This window comes from Nasonia vitripennis, chromosome 1, assembly GCF_009193385.2.
Source record: "Nasonia vitripennis strain AsymCx chromosome 1, Nvit_psr_1.1, whole genome shotgun sequence".
Classification (NCBI taxonomy): Eukaryota; Metazoa; Arthropoda; class Insecta; order Hymenoptera; family Pteromalidae; genus Nasonia; species Nasonia vitripennis.
Window position 1 is genome coordinate 15,565,316 of NC_045757.1, and position 19,925 is coordinate 15,585,240.

The 19,925-nt window shown below is 47.3% G+C and overlaps 1 protein-coding gene across 8 annotated transcripts; it reads right to left on the reverse strand.

Moving 5' to 3' along the window:
• Window positions 1-1,080: 1,080 nt before the first annotated feature.
• Window positions 1,081-16,436, reverse strand: LOC100121341. Of its 8 annotated transcripts, none has more exons than XM_032601216.1 (6): window positions 16,239-16,431; window positions 14,719-14,824; window positions 3,086-3,238; window positions 2,138-2,305; window positions 1,894-2,049; window positions 1,081-1,672 (listed from the first exon to the last, which is right to left on the reverse strand). In XM_032601216.1, the coding sequence occupies exons 3-6, from the start codon at window positions 3,228-3,230 to the stop codon at window positions 1,638-1,640; spliced, it is 504 nt and encodes a 167-aa protein (XP_032457107.1). In that variant the 5' UTR covers window positions 3,231-3,238; window positions 14,719-14,824; window positions 16,239-16,431; the 3' UTR covers window positions 1,081-1,637. The 8 variants fall into 8 exon arrangements, with proteins under 8 accessions (XP_032457107.1, XP_008210922.1, XP_008210923.1 ...); XM_008212700.4 differs by having other exon boundaries at window positions 2,132-2,305; XM_008212701.4 differs by lacking the exon at window positions 14,719-14,824 and having other exon boundaries at window positions 16,239-16,436.
• Window positions 16,437-19,925: the final 3,489 nt, after the last annotated feature.

The following is a 19,925-nucleotide window of genomic DNA, read 5'->3' on the forward strand; positions in this document are numbered from 1 at the left end:
ATTTATTTATTTATTTATTTATTTATTTATTTATTTTTTAAATGCAACAGAATAAACTTTTTGCATTGCGTCATAGGCGTGAACCGTTATTTTGTCGTATATGCTTTTTTTGAATTAAAACGATACTCGCTTGGGGGCTCGTGCGCTATGTGTATGGCTTTTCATCGTCATCTTTGATGACTCGTTATACTTTATTGGATACTCGCTACTTCGTCTCTACACGATTATAGGGGGGCGAAGGATAAGATCTAGCTGAAGTAAAGAGACACGAGTATAAGTACGCGGGGGGTTACTGTATATTTCTGTCAACAAGAGCATCTGCCGATTTTTGCAGTGATGTGTGTACTGTGTATGCATGTTTGTGTGATTCGATCGGCAGACGTCCTTCTCGATGATGTCGTTTTTAGAAACGAACCTTTCGGCTGTATACGACTCTACGCTTCGTCATCAGGATTGGGATAATATATAGTTATACTCGCTACGAGAAAATACAAAAAATAAAGCTGTCCGCGACGTTTGTATCGATATATTTTTTGTGTCCGTTTTTGATGCGATGTCCTGAGGCTGCAGCTTCGTGTATATATATATATATATATATATATATATATATATATATATATATATATATATATATATATATATATATATATTTATTCATACATGTCGAGAAACGTCTGATGGAAGTACACGATTCGAGGAAATCGACAGCGCGGGCGATTCGCTCTTTGTATGTATATGTATAGCTGGTATAAATAATATATACACACTCTGCGTCGTTCGTCCCCGTGAATTTTTAATTTATTCAACGAAGCTACGCGTGTGTGGATAGCCTCTAGAGTCTAGTCAATTCACCGCGCGTTGATTCGTTTCGACGTTACATATTATATACCTATATGTATACTCTCTGGCGATCATTGTTTCTTTATTCTCGCGTGTAACAATGGAAGATCGCGTGGTCGTTATATTATTATATTAACGCGAAACGACTCGCCGGCCTCATACTGTTTCAATGCTACAATGAAAGTGTGCTATCAAGAGTCATACACGGGGACGAGAAGAAGGATATTATTTGTTCCTTCCTCTGTATACCTCGTTGACCGTGTGTGTGTATGTGTGTGTGTGTGTGTGTGTGATTGTTGCGTGTGTATCATAATGTTCTCTACTTCGTTTTTTTTAAACGCTTTTCTTTATTTTACTTCAAAGAGACTTTATGCTTATTATCATCCACAGAAAATGCGTCTCTCGCTCGCGCTCTTTCTCTCTCTCTCTCGTATTCAATATATATTATATATAATAGTCAATATAATAATAATCTTTGTGAAATTTTGATATTCTCAACGCATAATCGTCAGCTTCGTTCGTTTAGTTTTTCTTTGGCGCCGATTCGATTTACATATATACTGTTGTGTTGATTTTTTGTTTGTTTGTTTGCTTGTGTGTATCTCGCATATATCATTCATAATATACGGCGACGACGTCGACGACGATGGTGTGTATGGTATATAGTCTCTCGTGTGGAATAGGTTTGAATGGCTCGTATAAGTGGTCGGTGTCGTCGTGAAAATGCTTCTGTGCGCAGTTTTGGAAGGTTTGTGTGGCGCCTTTGATTTTCGCCAGGCGCTTATTCGCGCGGGCTCTTACTGCTGCTTGCCGGCTTTCTTGTTCGATCGATCTGCAAAGAGAAACACTTTGTGAGAGAGAGAGAGAGAGGCTGCGGTTTGATGTGTTTATCGATTGGCTCGTGCATACACGCGCTGTGGCAGCTTTATTATAGGTCCTCTCGAGATTGTTGTGCATGCGTTGTACGAGCTGAACAGCTCTTATGTATAATTTTCGACTTATTGAGGGAAGCGAAAAATCGAGTTTCAATTAGTATAATTGTAAAGTTCGCACCTTTCTGAGCCTTCTTGTTGCTGGTCTCGGGTTTACACCTCTTCGTGATGCGGCGCGTTTTCTCGCAGGTGGGGTCGCTGTTCGCCTTGAGGTTGTCGATTCGCGTCATGTTCTGGCTGACGCAACTGGTCCAGGCGCCCTTCTCGTACCGGCAGGCTGCAACAGCGTCGAGCATTAAAACAAGCGCAATTAAGCACACTCTATACATATGATAACTATATTTTCGACGTGTTTTTACCTTTACCTTTCTTGCACTTCTTGGTGATGGTCTTGATCTGCTCGCAGGATGACTTGTCGCCCTTCTTCAGGGTCAGAGTGCGCGTCCGCATGTTCGTCCTGGGGTCGCACTCGGACCACTGACCCTTGACGTATCGGCAGGACGGGGAACCGCCGCCGCCACCGCCGCCGGATGCTGCGCCGACATCAAACAGACAAGCGCAAGTGTGAATACACGTGCATAATTATGAGCAATAACACTTAAGTGTGTGGATTTTCTCCGGCGCAAATATTACATAACGTTTTTAGTTTTCAGATTTAAACATTCGAAGACGTGCAAGTTCCGGCCACTACAGCGAATAAAAGATTCAGGAAGGCAGCAGCAGCAGCAATAGATAAAGCTCCTTTTAGAGAGACGGAAAAATGTATCGCTTCAGAAATGCTCCCATATTCCGTGAGAGAGAGAGAGAGAATAAGAAAAGAGTGGCTTCGAAAAACTGGTAAAATTCCGCTCCGTGTTGCGCCAAAAAATGCTGTCCAGATAAAGTCCGAGCCAAAGTTCAGCCTCGTTTCTCAGAGTCCACGTAGCTAGTCCCTCGAAAAACAAACAAAAGCCAAATTTCCCCGCTCACACAGACACACACGCATCGCGAAACTACTCTCCCCGCAACAGACTAATCCCATATCCGGCTTCTCTCCGCGCGCACGACGAGTGTGTATCTCTCTCCGTAAAACAGCGGGAGCTTTCGAGGGAGAGAAGATTTCTAGGGCGAGAGCGCGTCTTTGGAAAAAAGCTGCCGCGGTCGTGTGTGTCTCTCGCTGCAGTGCAGATTACGGGGCGGAAGCGAGGGATAAGGATGCAGCGTGAAGTCTGCTTTTTGTCTCTCTGTAATTGGTCGCCTGATTAATTCATTCGGAGACGCGTATGTGCAGTGCGCGTGGGAGTGTATAGAGAGAGAGAGAGTGAGATACCTACCGCGGTCTTTGGTACCACGAGCCATTCGTACGAGGACCTCCTTGTCGTCCTCCTCCCACAGGTCGGACTCGGCGTTGATGCTCGACGCGCTTGCCAGCAGAGGCAAGGCCACCGCCACTATCAGCAGGCTCCAGCACAGCTTCATTTTTCGATCTGCAACAGGACAATTTTAAACTGCGATTATTAGAGCTTCTTCAAATCAGTCGGCGGTTAATTAAAGAAGCGGCTGAAAAAAAAAAATGAGTCACGCGCGCGCGGAATATTATTCGCTGCTCAAGCGCGCGCACGTGCGGCCGGAATAGAACTGTCGTTCGCTCTCTCTTTTTTTTCTTCTCCTTTTAACGCGCTCTCTCTCTCTCTCTCTCTTATTTTTCCTTTTTCACCCTTGCACCCAAGCCGCGCCGCTCGAGATTAGATTGCCACTCGCGATATATACATGCGTCTTCGTCTTCTTGCTTACACATGCTGCGCACTCGACCGAGCTCTGCTCGCAGTTATATTGAAATTGATGCGGCTCGAATATGCGCGCCTCAATTCTAGCCGTTTGAGCTTTTCGTCTTCTTTTTTTCTTATTATGGAGAGCGAGGGTTAACGGCGCGAGTTTATTTAGATAATAATAATGTAGAAGTAGGGCTTTAGAGAAGATGGAAGTAAAACAGTCTTTATAATTGAAATAGGCGACGCGAGAACGCGCTGGAACGCAAACAAGTAATCCCTCATGATAACTTATGTAGGTTACGTACCGCGTCACACGTCCAATATACAAACAGACCGACTGCATCAGCGTCGTAATTCATGCATAGCTAATTAAAAGTCCATACGACGACGTACTTAATAATATACTCGCGCCAAAGCGTAAAAAGCTTCGCGCGCGCGCAGCGACCCTGAATCCCGAGCGCTGAATTTAATCCCCGGCGACACCCATCTCCGCGAAATCCTCCCCCGCAATCCGCATCAGATCGATCACCTGCAGCAACAACAACAACACTCCGTTTCTCGAAAGCTCGCGTTCGAATCTGCACTTACGTTATACATGTACGCTCCGTCTGCAAGCACTGCTGCGTCATCGCGTATGGCGCGCACGCGAAAAAGGGAACGGACTCGTTTGCTCGTGATGAAGCGGACCTTGGACGAGTCTAGCGCGCCGGCGTTGATTTTAATTAATAGGGAAGTGCAGAGGCGACGCGTCGCTCTTTTTTTCTCGCCGGAGCTTGCATGTGTGCGCGCGCGCGTTTAGGTATACGACGTATGATATGATGAATATAAGAGCTCGCAGTGAAATTTATTCGCGCATGGCGAGGGTATAGAGTTGCCGGCGTGTCGCGGACATGTGTGTGGAGAGAAAGTTTGTTCTTTACGATGCGGGAGGAAATTACGGCGAAAAGCTCGCGGCGAGTTAATTCATTTCGAATGCGGCCTCTCTCCCTCTGATAATCGCTTTAATATTCATTTACGTATAACAATGCGACGTTTCGTCGTCCGCGTCGGGATTATAATCTCGTGACGCGCGCATCGATAACGAGGAGAATTGAAATCCCGCGAAACTTTCTATATTACAACGTGTAACGTTATACGCCGCCAGCTGTACAACACACAATGAAAACTCTCGCGCGCTAAACTTCTTATCAAACGGCCGAGTTGCATAATCGCCGCCATAAATACACAGCGCTGTACACTCGCGTCTAAGTAATTTCGTTTCCCCCGCGCGCGCGCGCAGGGCGAAAATAGTCTATAGCATTCAAAATTCATCCTCGAGGTGCGCGAGGAGAACATAAGGACGGCAACTGCACGCACACAGGTCGACCCTTTATTGTAATTTAGCGAACTCGCCGGCGATTTACGGCTGCGATGAAATAGTGATTCATATACCTGCAGCATATATATGCATCAGCAGAGCCAGCGTCGGGTATCAATTTATTTATCGAGTCGTAGGTGCGCGCGAGTAGCGGCGCAAAGTTGAGCTTGCGAAGCTTTTAGCGAAATTCGCGGGAGCGCCGCGCGCGACGAAGTGTATGTGAATACGTATATACCACTGCACTGTGGAACGATTTATAAATCTGCTGCCACTGCTTTGCGGTCGCGGGAGAGGATTCTTTTTTCTCTTTCGGCTAATGGCTTTTTTATGCGCCGTTGGATTTTTCGCTTTTTTAATTATAAAGTTGCGGAAACGCGGCGCGGATTGCTTTTTCTCGGGCGCATATAACGTACGCGTGCGATATTGATATTCCGAATGTCGCGACGATCCATCTGCGCGACGACGACGGCGACAAGCGCAGACTTTGTTCGAGCGAAGAAGAAACGATATGCTGGTTGTCTTATGTGCGGACGATATCTCGTTAATTTTAATACCAGCATCATCAGGAGCCGCATCCGATATTTCCGGGTAAAATGGAGAAAGCCGCGGGCATTCATGCGTTTTCAATAAAGCGGCTGCTACTCTCTTCATACCGGGTAGAATTTCATCGCTAAAAAGATTTATTCATCCTTATACGCGCGCGGGTGGACACAGTGAGTCTTTTCAATGTCGCGCCACGTTTTATCTATCTCTTGACGTATAATCACATCCCTATCTGTCTCTAATGTAACCGAAAGCTAGTCGACGAGAGTAAGTAGTAAGACTTCTCTTGGCTGGTCTTCTTCGTACTTCATTCTTTGATTCTCCTGCTATATAGTATGGCTGCGACAGTGCAGCTGCTGCAGAGGAGTAATATCTCGACGAGCTTTTAGGGACACTGGCGCGGTTATTATTATAACCTCGTTTCGAAGCTGAGCAGAGAGTAGGTGCGGGTCGTCGGGGCTAATTATGCGACGGGACCGAATGGAGCAGACGCGAGATAGTACGAGGAGTTTAATTATTGAGTATTAATTTCTCGTTATATACTCGGACAAATAGCTCGAAAAACAACGAGAAGCCTGGGAAAAGTTCCTGCGCGCCGAAAAAGCTCTCCCGATCCGCGTCCGTGCGCTTGAGCTTATAATCCCGTTTTACGGCGTACTTTACATGCTCGAAGCCTCGATTGTAAATACTGTGCGCGCAGCGAAATCTTATACACGCTAATGCCATGCCGCTAGTGTGTATATGTATACTATAGCCAGTGAGGCGGGCGAACGCACACACATTGCACGCAGACAAGCCTATCATAATGTTCGATACGCCATTCGAGCGCTGCAAGCGGAGAGTGTATCGGAAAGCGGAAGAAGCTCGTGTGTGTGCGCGCGCGCGCGCGAATTGCAAATTCAAGCGGAGCCATAGCTAGCTCGCTCGTCGTATGTAACGAGATGGACAGGCTTGAATATTCATGGGATGAAATATAATTCTCCGAGCTCTTCCGTTCCCTCTACTACTACGTACAAGCTATGTGCGTATATGGGTAAAAAGGTGTGCGTTTGGTGTATATACCTACTTTAGTGCTAGGGCTATAATATAGCTGTGTCTGATCGATTTCACGCGGGCGTAATATTTTTCGTCGCTGAGTGGGGAATCAAATGCAATTATTGTGTGGCAGTCGCCCAGATGACGTTGGTCGGACTTGTTGGAATTCGGGATATTCGGTTAGCTGAATGTATAGGTGTGCGCGTGTATATTGGATCCGTATATATACTATATGTAGTAGGTATATAGGATTCGGAAGCTCCTTTTAATCAGGCGACGCGCTGATGACGGATGGATTATTGCGATTTGCATTGATGCACGTATACTCGAACTGAAATTGCAGTGAAGTTCGGCATATACACGCGGAAATTAAGCGCTTTATACTAATCATGCAGCTACACTATATATACAATATAATTATATTATACTTGTTGCGTACAACATTATTCAGCGAAATATTCGAGCTCGTTATTCTAACATTCGACTCTCGCGTCGAGAATAACCGACGATTACGTTCTATGTACGTACAAAGTCCCGAAACCAATTTAATCTGACAAAAAAAAATACGTTTATACACGCGCAAACAACGGCGCATAACACCCCCAGAGAGTCTATCGCATCAGCATGCCTCTCCCATCGGATAAACTCACGCCTGCACCTCTTTGCGATCGATTTAATCTCCTCCAGTCCGCACACACGCGCACACACACACACACACACACACACACACACACGTGCACGTGTTTTACACGGCAGAATCGCTCACGAGTTTCCAAGAAGCCACCGGCGCGATCAGGTGCAGCGGATTCCATCTCCTTTTACACATCGCGCGCACCCGTTATCCTCCTGCACATACACACACACACGCACACATACGGCTCTCGTATAAGCGCAATTAGCGATACGCGAAAGGAGCATATAGTATTGTTAGCGGACTCGAGACTTGGCCTACAAGCGTGTCTGGCGCGTTAATTCACCTGCGATGCAGCCTCGCCTTTGGACAACGAGCTTTTTTTTGATCGATTTTTCTTCGAGCCGAGTTCGCTGCTACTCGTCGTCGTCGTCGTCGTAGCGATGCAACGAAGTTCCGGAAAGTATGATTAATTAGTTGAGTTTCGCGAAAATTGAAATTGATGAGGGTATAACACTGCACGGGAGGGAGGCTTTTTTGTATAACGAGTTTAGGATTACCGACGTTTTTCGGGTATAACGATCCGGGGCAAAAGTTTTACCTCTCGATGCGCGTAATTGTACACAGATATTACGATGATTTTAATCATCTGAAAATGGATTCGCTCGCGTACAAGGGGGGAAAATCGCATTGCGCACGGATATAAATTCATCGAATATTTAGCGTTCATTATAAAAGCCGTACATATACGCGTACGCGAGTCGAGAGAGCGCGCCAATTGATTTATCAAATATACGCGCATACTGCGCATGCATTTTTCGCTGCACCAGAAAATAAATACTTTCGCGGAATAGCAGCCGATGGACGGATCAATCCGAGCGTGAATGATTAATAGCGAGGATAAAAAATTGTTTTTATTTTCAGCTATATACTACTGGGCTACACAGGAATTAAAACTCGATAAAAATCGCCGAAAAAGCAAAAAAAGCTCGCGGAGAATTTCAATATTCTCGGCTTTAATCGTTATATTGCGCGCGCGCTCTCGCGAAATGGAAAAAAAAAAGAGCGCGAATAACGCCAACCCATATTTTTATATGCTCTGCTCCACGCGTACGCAGCGCAGCGAGATAATGAAGAGCAATTGAATAATCCAATAGTACACGTAGCGTGAATTTTTCCCCGAATTTTTTCCCCTCCGCATCTGCGACCGAACGAACGTTGGCCAACCGCCAGTGCAGCGACACAATCCGAGAGGGATAGAGATGAGAGCGAGCTTTTTTCCGCGCCGACGATTTTTTTCGCCGAAAACTCGTATAACAAGGCACCGACGAGAGGACTTTGATATCTATATACTCGCTCACTCCTCGCGCGCGCGCGCGGCTCTTGTAAGAGCCGAGGCTATATTTTCGCGGGTATACAGGAAAAGAGGGGTTTATTGACATTCGCGAGCTGCGAGCCTGCGCGTCTACAATAATAGACCACTCGCGGAACTGCAGTATAGTGTGTGCGCTGCTGCGTCTTGGGTTCGGGCAAAGTTCGTCGCTCTCCTATATACACAGTACACTATATATTACTTTCTCGAGCGAGGGGGAGAACCGATCCCCGCTCGAAAAAACGAGTCTCGCTGTGCGGGAGGTTTCTAGAGTATTTTTAATTTGCGGTTGAATTGCGCGTGCTCGAACCGAGTATTAAAAATATCGCAAGCGCCGCGATTACTCCGAAAATCCGAGTGACGTCAGCTCGCATTCATTTCGAGTGCGCGAGAACTATATATTATTACATACTCTCCCTCAGCAAAAAAGGCTGCAGCCTCGCGCGCGCAAATATATAATTTAATCGGTAGCGTTCGCGGAACACGACGCTTAGGCCCCGGCGGCGTATGCGCGATAAGGCGTATACTCTTTTTTTTCTCCTCTCGACTTGAGTTATGACTGACGCTCTGCAACTATACGTCACGTGCGGCCCGTCGATCTGTCTTTCTCTTTTATACTCTTCGCCCGCTTTTCTGCGCGTATACAACGTTTCCTCGTTCGTTAATGTTAAAATCATCGCAGACACGTATCACTCTATAGGAAATTTCAAGCGGAATCCCGACGATCTAATAAATCCCCGCGGCAACTCGGTCCCCCGATCCCCGTCAAAATCAGCTCCGATTGACCGAAGCCGGAGCTAAACGAGCCCCGATATACTCAGGCCAAACAGCCACACACTGAAGCTGCACCGTCGACGAGAGCATCTCTTCTCTCTCTCTCTCTCTCTCTATATATATATATATATATATATATATATATATATATATATATATATATATATATATATATATATATATATATATATATATATTCAAACACACGCGCACAGCGAGCTAGTATACAGAGTACAAGAAGTAAATTACTTCGGGCACTTTGACTACATGAAAACTGATTGTGCGTGCAGCAATTATCGGCTTAACGTCTCGCTTCTTTCCCCTCGCGGAAATCGAAGCGACGTGCGTATACACAGACGCGCCGCGGAGGACAATATGTGCTCTCTGCGTGTACGCGTTGTGCAGACGTAATAAACAGGAATATAAAAGCGAAGAACTGCGAGAGAGAGAGAGAGAGAGAATTGGGGAGACGGGCGCATGAGAAAATTCGGCTTAATTAGCGAAGAGGGCCTACTGCACTCTGCAGCTGCAGTAGCGTATATAGCCTATGCGTGTCTCTCTCTGACCGCGGAGTCGAGCCAAGGTTCAGGAAGCTATTTTTAAATATAGTCTGCCGGCCGGCTTCTTTCTTTCTTTCACTCCACTCCTGCAGCCTCGTCTTTGTCTACGATATATATATATATATAATATTATCTTCTGACGAGCGAGCGACTGTATGTAAGGATGATTAGAGAGATAACTGTATATAATCTTGAAATCTACCCACCCTGGAAAAGCGCCTGCGGGTCAGAAAGAGATCAAGGGGCCGCCCTCTCGAGCGGAATAATAGTAACGACGATGATGTCCTCGTGCGACTGTTATATATATATAAAACGCGCCGCGCGCGTGTCTTCAAACGCGATACCTATACACACACACACACAGAGTCGTTGCGGCGCGTCTCCCCCAAAGAAGGACTACCACTCTACCCTCGTCCGCATTTCCATTTCCCGGGCTTTGTTCCAAGTGCTGCGCGGCGAGAGACTCTCTATTTTTTATCCGCGGATTGTTCGCTCTAATTGGAGATCGCCGTTGGATTCGGTTCGCAGTGTAATTTCGAGGAGATAAGGCTTTTCAGCGGTGTGTATTTTGAAAATTGACTTCCGCCGACGCGAAGCTCTCTCTCTCTCTCTCTCTCTCTCTCTCTCTCTCTCTCTCTCTCTCTCTCTCTCTCGGTCGTTGAATTTTACGCTCGAGCGCAGGGCTTTTTTGATAAGACCGATATGTACATTCGCTGAAAAGCTTCGCTTAATGATAGTAACACAGCCGAGCGATCGTGCGGCAAGTTGGGATGTGATAATATACGAGCGAAGGGACGGACGTTTTTTGTTGTTGTAATTGTTATGCCTTCCAGTTAAGCGAGTCGTTGAGTAAACATGGATGTGATGAATTGTACGGCGGAGGAAATTATACGCGGACGTTTTATTATTTCTTGGATAAAACGCTACTATCGCGGTGTGAGCGTAAAAGGGAGTATGAAAAAAGCATTATCGGTTTGAAAACGAACGGGAAGCGCCGTACATCCGAAAGATCGTTCGAAATAGCGCGACGTACACCGCTTCACCTTGAAAATACTGGAAATCAATTTTCCGTAGTGCAGAAACAGAGCCGCGAACCTAAAAATGCACCGACGAAATATAACCATCCCTCCGTAAGGATCGAAACTGCCATATATCCATCAACCACAAACAAAAAATCAATAAATAAACAAAAGATACAGCGCAAAAAAATCGCGTCACGTATCTCGCCTATGGCTTCCCTCGCGAACACGTATACGGGGCGGCTTGCATACAGTAAGTATATATCGGCGAGTCTATTTTAATATCCCAGGGACTCCTTGCCATAGTTTCGCATTATCTCTTTTTTATCCAGCGGCAACAGCTCTTTTCCAATGTGCACGTCGGGTGCCACATTCAGGTCGAGCAGCGGTGCATATCGGCAATCTCTCGGCGTCGCCTCTTTGAGATAGATACACACACGTATACTATAGGTACACACCACTGTGTATAACGGAACAGGGGGATGATCTATAGGTAAGCGCGATCGACCGGATTCCTTTTTTTTTCATCATTCGGCGCCGAATGGCTATGCATAGAGAGATGTACAGAGGAACGACTGCTGCATGGGGGTGTATGTTCCGCGTCGCGAAGCATAGAGTCGGAGAGTCAAAGGGAAAAAAGTCGGAGCGAGAAGAGCTGCAGCAGAGGTGTATGCGCTGCCAGATTTTTGGCAGTCGCTCTGATGAGGCGCGAGGACGGGAGATTGTCGCCGACGAGCTTTTTGGAAGCGTAAGGCTTTTCATTATGGAAAATGAAGCTGCGAGAGGATGTAGGTTATCTTTTGTGTGTATCCTTAGGACGTTTATCTGGGAAATGAATATTTCAGCCGCTCTATATAGAAGTACAAAATTGCACTAAGAGCGCGGGAGAATTTTCAAAAGCAGACGGTGTATAAAATCGATAATCATGCAGGTGGATCAGGACGAGTATAATAGTTGTTCGCAAAAACACTACACGCGACACGATACCAAACGACAATACAGCCGAGCGCGGGATGCAAACGATGATAACCGCCGAACACCGAAATTTATCCGATACTTATTCATTATTTCGCGGAATCATGTAAATTTTACTCTCTGGGTCAGCGCGGCATAATTTAAATGTGAAACATCGAGCTTAATTAATGTCTAACACAGAAAAGCTTTCGATGCGCTCGCCCGGCGCGGTCATGAATTTTACGCATCAGCCGCGTATAACACAATGAAGAGAATTTTCAAACTTTCCGCATCGCGAAATACTTTCGAACTTTATATATATATATATATATATATATATATTCAACCTAAAAAACGCTCTACACTCGCTCCTATTTATATCCACACTTGATTCCTTCGCTGCAGCGGGAGCAGTACAGCCGAACAAGGAAATAAGAAAACAAAACCCTTTCGCGCGAAAATAGAGAATAAGAATAAAACGCGGCAATTTAAGACGAGGAGGATAGGAGAGGGAAGAAACGTCACCCGATTAAAACTTTTTGCTCGCGTTCGAGTTGACCGACTCGTTTTCTCTCCGAGCGAGAGAGAGAGAGAGAGAGAGAGAGAGAGAGAGCTTTTCTGCTCTTTTCATTTAATTCTTCGCCAAGCGGCTTCTTATTTTTCTCCCCCGCCTCGTTCTTTTCGCGGGAGAGTCGGCGCTGCAGTATCGAGTCCCGGCATTAATTGAAATAATAATTCGACTTCTTCGTTACGATGGCTTTCCTTAGCTTCCCCGCCCGTCGATGCGGCGTTTCGTTTCCCCCGAGAGAGGTTTCACGGGCTTACGAGAGCGGCAAAATTTTCTCTCTTCTCGATACTCCACCTCCAGGCTATAATATTATATTCTCGCGTCGGAGAATACGCATTCGCGCGAGCGACTTTCCAGGCGTATATAGATGTAGAAATAGTTTTCGCGACGCTTATTATTTTTCCGCGATTGGATTCGCATCTCCGCGTTGTCCGTCGTTGGTCGCGCGAATAACAACGTGTGTTATATTCACGGGCTTTTAATAAAGCAATTTTCACTTTGAGTTCATTCGCAGTATAACCGCGTAATTTTCAGCATCAGCTTTACAAGGGAAAAACACGCGGAGGGGATGTGTACGCGGTCAAAGGGTAAAGCTGCGCCGCGCGCTCGCTCTCGAAATTGGCGATGCGCCTGAAATGAAATTCGCGAATAAACGCGGGGAATTCAGCCGCGCGCTGTGTCAAGCACAGAGCTTTTTTAGAGAATAGCGAGAAAAATATGTGTATACGATGCGCCGTATGGCAGAAAAAGCAAATCGGTTTGTTGACTCGCTGAAGGAGTAGCCGAAAAATGTCCGTTGTTATATTTCGGCTCTGCATTTTTGAGAGACACGCGCCCGAACAAGGTAATTTCGTCCGCTATTATCGCGTCCTAGCGAAGCGTAAAACGTCGTTTTGAAAAATATGAGCAGCGAGTGGGCAGAAATTTTGTAACGAGGTCGACACGCTTATGCATTATTCACGCGTATCTCAACGCGCGTGTATCGAGCTTTTTTTTATAAACAAATTTTATACTTTGTCTGAGTTATCCGCGGGCTTCGTCGCGTTTTATGCAAATACAGGAACGAGCTTCCGTATGCAAATTATTTTCAAATACGCCGCGCTTGGCTTTTTATCCCAAAAAACTTATGCGTTTCGGAACAACAAGCTTTACCTACTACTGTACGGATAAAGCACGATGCATTTTAAGCTCCAGCTATAGTTCTCCTTCATAAATTCCTCCATAAAACGTCCTCGCGCGCGAATCGAAAGGGCCTTCTGCGTCGAAAGCAATTCAAAGTGAGTTATACGCGCGATAAGCTTTTTTTAATTCGTCGCAGAGGCTATACCTTAATCAAATCGCGCTCCCGATCTCGCATCGATCCCGCGAGCTTGATTCGTCATACAAGGCGCGCAGAGAGCCCGAACTTTTGATCAGCGAAGGTGTAGTAGTTGTCCCCGTGACGGTAATTCAAGAAGCGCCGTCGGGGGACACAATGAGCTGGGGGAAAAGGCTCGTTGAAAGAGAACCGACGCTGGAGATCCGGAGCCGATGCTCGATGACCCGTCCTTCGGGATATTTCGGGTGGAAAGGAGAAGCACAAGCTTTTTAAGCTTCTTTTTCCGCGCCGCGCACACAAAGCTCTGCAAAAGGGAGCAGAAAAGTTCGAGCTTTTCTTCGTATCATCTATACCACTACTACAGCTTTTTTTCTTTTAAAACTCTCCTTCGTCCTCGGTTCCAATGCTAATGCTTCTGTCGCGAAACAAGCGGTGCATGGACGAACAATTATTATCCGCGCGGCCATTATTTTTTCCCCACAAAAGCGCGGCGAAAGCTCGTCGATCCTATAACGAGATGTAGGTATATTATATATATATATATATATCGCTGCATCGTCGTTTGCGCGTGCACACGCGCCAGCGAGCCGATATAATGTATAGTTGTACAGAAAACAGCTGGATTTGCATTTCAATTTGAAAATTTTAATCAGGCGAGCGCGCCCGGTGGTTTGTTTTTTCCGCTTTTGCGAATTTTGCTCCGCTGCCGGTCTTGATCTCTTGATCTCGAGCCGAGACAAAGAGAGAGTGAAGTCTCCACTCGCTCTCGTGATTGAAGATTTCAGAGGCTATGTTGGAATTCCGCGCGCTGATTAAAATTTCATTATTCCGGCTTTCCCGCGCGCGAGCTTTCGGGGCGCATATAATTATTCGACGGCCGCGCGGGGATAATGATTTTTCGGCAGCCCCGAAAGCTCGCGCGGCCGCGGCCGGAGATTCGAATTAAAGTACTTTGCGATAGCCATCGCCGGGAGTTATCAGTGCACATAATCTCTTTCTCTCTTCGTATCGTATCGGAGTGTATATGTATTCGAGCTTTTCAAACGCTCTCGAAATTTACTCACGTGAGCGCGTATATGCCGAGCCTCCCAGAAAGCGGAACGGCGAGACACCCACGGACGGGCTCGGGAAGATGAAAATAAACAAAGCCGAGCTAAAAGTGCACCGTTGCTGCGGAGAAAGAGAAATATTTACCCGACACTATAAAACAAACGATACATAGTATATATGCGGGTGGGTATTTATTTGGGACTGCGTGTGTGTGTGTGTGTGCTCTGTATTTGTGGCCTCGTCATCTATATTGCTAGGATAAGAGACGGAGAGATAGCTTCGACGACTTGTATGCATAGGCGATTGCGAAGAGCTCTGTAAAAAGTAGCTTTTTCCCTCGCGGTGCTTCTCTCGCCGTCGCTCACTTCTGACTGATAACCGCGGCTATTTTCAAGTTCGGATAGCGAGCGTTTCATTATTATAACTACACTGCACTATGCGCTCTTCGTCCGAATAACCAGCGGAAACAATGCGCGAGAAAGTGTACAGATAGCATTTCTCGAATCGTAAAATTATAAAGCGAGAGCAGAGAGAGAGAGAGAGAGAGAGAGAGAGAGAGAGAGAGAGAGAGAGAGCCGATAAGAAAGCTATCGCTTCCGGTGCGCGATTCCCGAACGAATCGTCGCTCGGCCGAAAAGCGCGACGGCGACTCAATCAATTTTCCAGTAATGGAACAATTGGCCGAAGCTCGTTAAAAAGCGAATATAAGCTGCGCGCTCGCGGGAAACAAAGATAATCCAGCCGGGCGCGCGCGCGCGAGTTACAGCAGGATTATACACGCGCGCGTGGATTAAAGTTCTCCCATCGCAGCGAATCGAGCTGCCGTCGATATAATCGATATTTCGCTTTCGAACGATCTCTGCGCGAATTAAAACGCTTATATGTACGCAATTTCCAAGACGTCGCGCGAGAGACGAAAGACCGACCTGACGCGGCCGCGCACTCGGCGCATCGCTAGGCAAAGGGTTAAGGGCCGGGAGTGAAGAGCTAGAGAGATAGAGAGAGAGAGAGAGAGAGAGAGAGAGAGAGAGAGAGAGAGAAAGAGCGAAGAAACGCATACAGCATAAAGACGCGCGTCGCTCGGCGACAGCATCCGTCCTCCGAAAACTCATCCGTCTCCCCTCGCTGGATGTGATACCTGTCTGTGTGCAGACTCCACGGTCCCTCTCGGTCACAAGTGTGCAGGTCGCAGCGCGCGGCGAGACATCTTATATTACGCGGAAGGTCGCGTATACGCAAGATTTTCCAGAAATTTAAGCGAGAGAGGGGGGTAGAGCGGTCGGGAAAATCGATGAAAACCCCGTGTGTACAATGCGCGTCGGCGGCGCAGGTGTGGAGAGAGACAGCGAGAGAGTGAGAGAGAGAGAGAGAGAGAGAGAGAGAGAGAGAGGAGAGAGAGAGAGGAGAGAGAAAGGCTGATACACGTCGCAGAACCAGGTGGAAAAGCCGAGATCCCTCTCGTTGTGTTTATGCCCGTGTACAAGCTGCTGGAGGCGCGTGTATGAACGACGTCGCGGCGGAAATGAGTACTCACCTCGGGACAAGACACTAGATCCTCTCGGGGCAGATGCACTCGAAGCAGCAACAGCGGCTACGTCCGTGGAGGAGCGAAAGCGAGAGAGTATAATGCGGAGCGGAGGTAAGTCTATACACACTACGGAGAGTGAGTGCGATATCGCAGTGGCTCGGTGCTGATCGCTCGGCGGACTGCGGCGCTGGCGGCTCGCTGCTCTCTGCACACGCTCCGACTCTCTCTCTCTCTCTCTCTCTCTCTCTCTCTCTCTCTCTCTCGCTCTGTGTACAGCGGAACGCTATAGCTGTGGGATGAAAGAGAAAGAGAGAATGAGATATGGCGGGGGAGAGACGACGCTAAGGGCCTGCGCGCGACGCTGCGCGGAGACGGGAGAAAAATGATGAGCGCAGCACGGCGGTGCAGCAGCAGCCTCCGCGGATTTTTGCGCGTTCGGTCCAACTTTTTCAAAAATTTGACCGTCGATCGCGGTTACGCGGTGGTTGCGCGCCTGTGCACTGTTGACTTTGGATTTCGATTATACGTTCGTGTTTATTGTTGTGTGTACGGACGGATTGACATGAGTCACGACCAGCATATCTTTCGATTACAGTCTGATTATGTCGGAGGAAACGATGTAATGCTGGTATAACGAGCGCGAGGAATCCGATTAGCCTCGCGACAACTGGACTTTAATCGAGACGAGGGGGTGGAAAGATTGATGCGTGTAACCGCGCGGATCGTCATTTTCGGAAAATTCAAAAAGTCAAGCTCGCGCGCGCGCAAGCACACACGTGTGCGCTTTGGCCGACCGCCGCGTGCGTGGGTGCCGCGCCAATAATTAATCGCATCTGGAGTCGCCGCACGGCGAACTGCTGTACTCTGCACACACACGTATACATATAGGCGCAGAGAGTCGCGAGAGTTAAGTAAATAATTGCCGCGAGCTTAATAGGCCATCTTCTAATTTTCGCGGGATCTCGAGTCGGGGCGCTTTCCTCGCCGCTTATACGCGTGTACGCAGGGTTATTGGCCTTTTCTTCGAGGCTCTGCTCTGTGTCTTGCGACGAAGAGTGCGCTATGTGCTTCGCGAAAAACGGGTCAACTGATCTGAGCGAGTTTTCTCAGTTGACTCGACGAGTGCGTTATGAAGAGAATTAGTGCCGACCGTTACGCCGTTTAGGTTTGAAAAAACGGAGCAAAATGGTAGCATTCAAAATGCGGACCAACATACACGCCCCGATTACCGCAATGGGGTGCAGAAGCTCGAAAAAGCCCCGCCTAAAGCGCATCATCTATGCAAGATGCCCACAGGCTATATCGGTGACGTTATACCGGAATTCATATAATGCGCCAGCGTGAAAACAATGCAGCGACTAACCAACCGACCGACTATCTCTCTCTCTCTCTCTCTCTCTCTCTCTCTCTCTCTCTCTCTCTCTCTCTCTTTAGCCAACAAAAGCATCAGCAGCAGATCGGTGCAATCCTGCGGGATTCCGGCTCGCATTTTCCGGTTGCGGCGGCCGCACCGCATCAAGCATCGCCCGCGGCTACTGAAATACCACCGAGCGGCGTTTGATCGCTCCAGGTATTCATAATGAATTTGAGTTTGCCAAAAATCGGGGCTGTGCTTTTGCAGTGGCGCGGTTATTATGAGCGATTTTGAATCGCGAGCTTTTTAAAAGCTCGTCCAGCGTTCGAATCGAGATTTCAAGCAAAGATCGTAGAAATATTCGAGGATACAAACAGCAGAGTCGTCGATTGATCACAATTCGCAGAAGCTCGATTGGCCCCGCGAAACACAGCCGATAAATCACACTGTTTGCTCCGACGCGCGGCGTTTCACAGCCCAGATTTCGAGAAACCCCATGAAAAAGTCCCTCCGCGAAAGCGTCACGGCGAATTGCAGTTTCAGGAAAGCGCGCAACTGGCAATTAAACGCTCGCCGCACATTTTTAACTCCCTGATCAAGCGTGAACCATCGTCACCCCCATCGAAACTTCGAATTGAGCAATTTTTGCGCATCGCCGTATATATATACACACACGCAAACAAGTGTAAAAAGGATACGCACGGATAAAATACACGAGGCAATCTCCCAGAAAAGACTCATTTTCTAACAAAACGCAGCGGCTCGTTTGGTCCCTACTATAACAGCCCACGTCTCGCTGCACTCTGCAGCATTATATATATATACACACACACACACACACACAACAAGTGAAACTCTTCCACGTCCGTTGGCAATATATACACATGTAGACTCGCGCATAACTCCTTATCCGGCCCCGGCGACGAATTGTCGAAAGCTCGATGCAACAGCAGCTGCAACAAGCTCTCCCTTATGCATATATACATGTATACACACAGCGCGGGTACACGTATACATCCGGCGCGCGGTTGTTTGCTTCACTTTGCGGAGCTGCACTGCGTAGTGCATTATACACACACACACACACACACACACACACACATACACGCAGACGCGGCGTTTCTTCAGGCTTCTCGGAAAGCGGGGATGTGGCATTCCGTAGCTGCTGCCACGACGACGAGGCGTTTTTTGCCAAACGCGAGATTCCTCTCGTTCATGTCCTGGCTGCGCGTGTGTAATGGCTATCGGAGCGGAGCCGTTTTTTTAATGGGATTCTTCGAGGGCGGATGCGTGTGGGGTTAGATGGGGATGTATTTTCTTTTAGAGGATGACTTGCGCCGCGATTCCTAGTGGCGGGACTTTAAAAGGTTCTTTCTCGGAGTGATTGTTTGATGCGGTGAATAGGGCGGTGATGATGGTTTCACGAGGGGAGAACGAGTGTGCGGCTATATATATATATATATATATATATATATATATATATATACACCGTATACGAGAAGCGTCGTTCGTGGTTTTTAAATGGCGCGTAGCTTGGAGGCGACGAACGTTTCGAGATTCTCCGTTTTCACCGATTGTTCGTTGTTTGTATGCATCGATGATGAATCGAAATACACGATAGCGATGATCTGTATCGCAGCAATCGAATTCAAATGCACGGCGATGCCATTATAATAATGTCGTTATCCTTTGATACTAGTCTGATGGTATTCAATGGAAACTATGGTGAACTATGTATTCATCATTCCGATCATAGAAGCAACAAAAGTGAATGCAGGTCAGATCTCTGCCTAAAACAAAGCCGTTATCAGTAATAACGTCGCCCTGCAGAACGTCCGATTGTAACACATACAGAAGCTAATCAAACAAAGCAGAGGCTCGATAAGAATGATCGCATACGTTCTGCATCGAATCATCAGAATAATCCACATCGGCAGGCGCAGCTGAGCATAGCGATGAACAAGAGCCTAGAGCCAGCTCGAAGGGGGTAATAACCGCTCGGAGTCTAGCGCCTTCTCGCTATGCCATCAGTAGAGGCGGCGCATACAATTCAAATGCGGCGACCCCGTTTCGCGAACTGCTCGAGCGATTGACTCCTCGTTATATACAGTGTTGCACACGCATGCACCTCGCGTCGACCAGCGCTACTATCAATAATACGCGCCGATCTATCTACGCACCCGACGAGACGGAGTATATACGCCTAATGCATGTGGATATATGGATGAAGTCGATTTCGCAAGTGGCTCGCGCTAATAGACGCGTGTGCCGATGCTGGCTGTACACTCGCGCGCGTTCCTGATTCGAGAGACGCGATGTTGCAGGATGGATTTACAGTT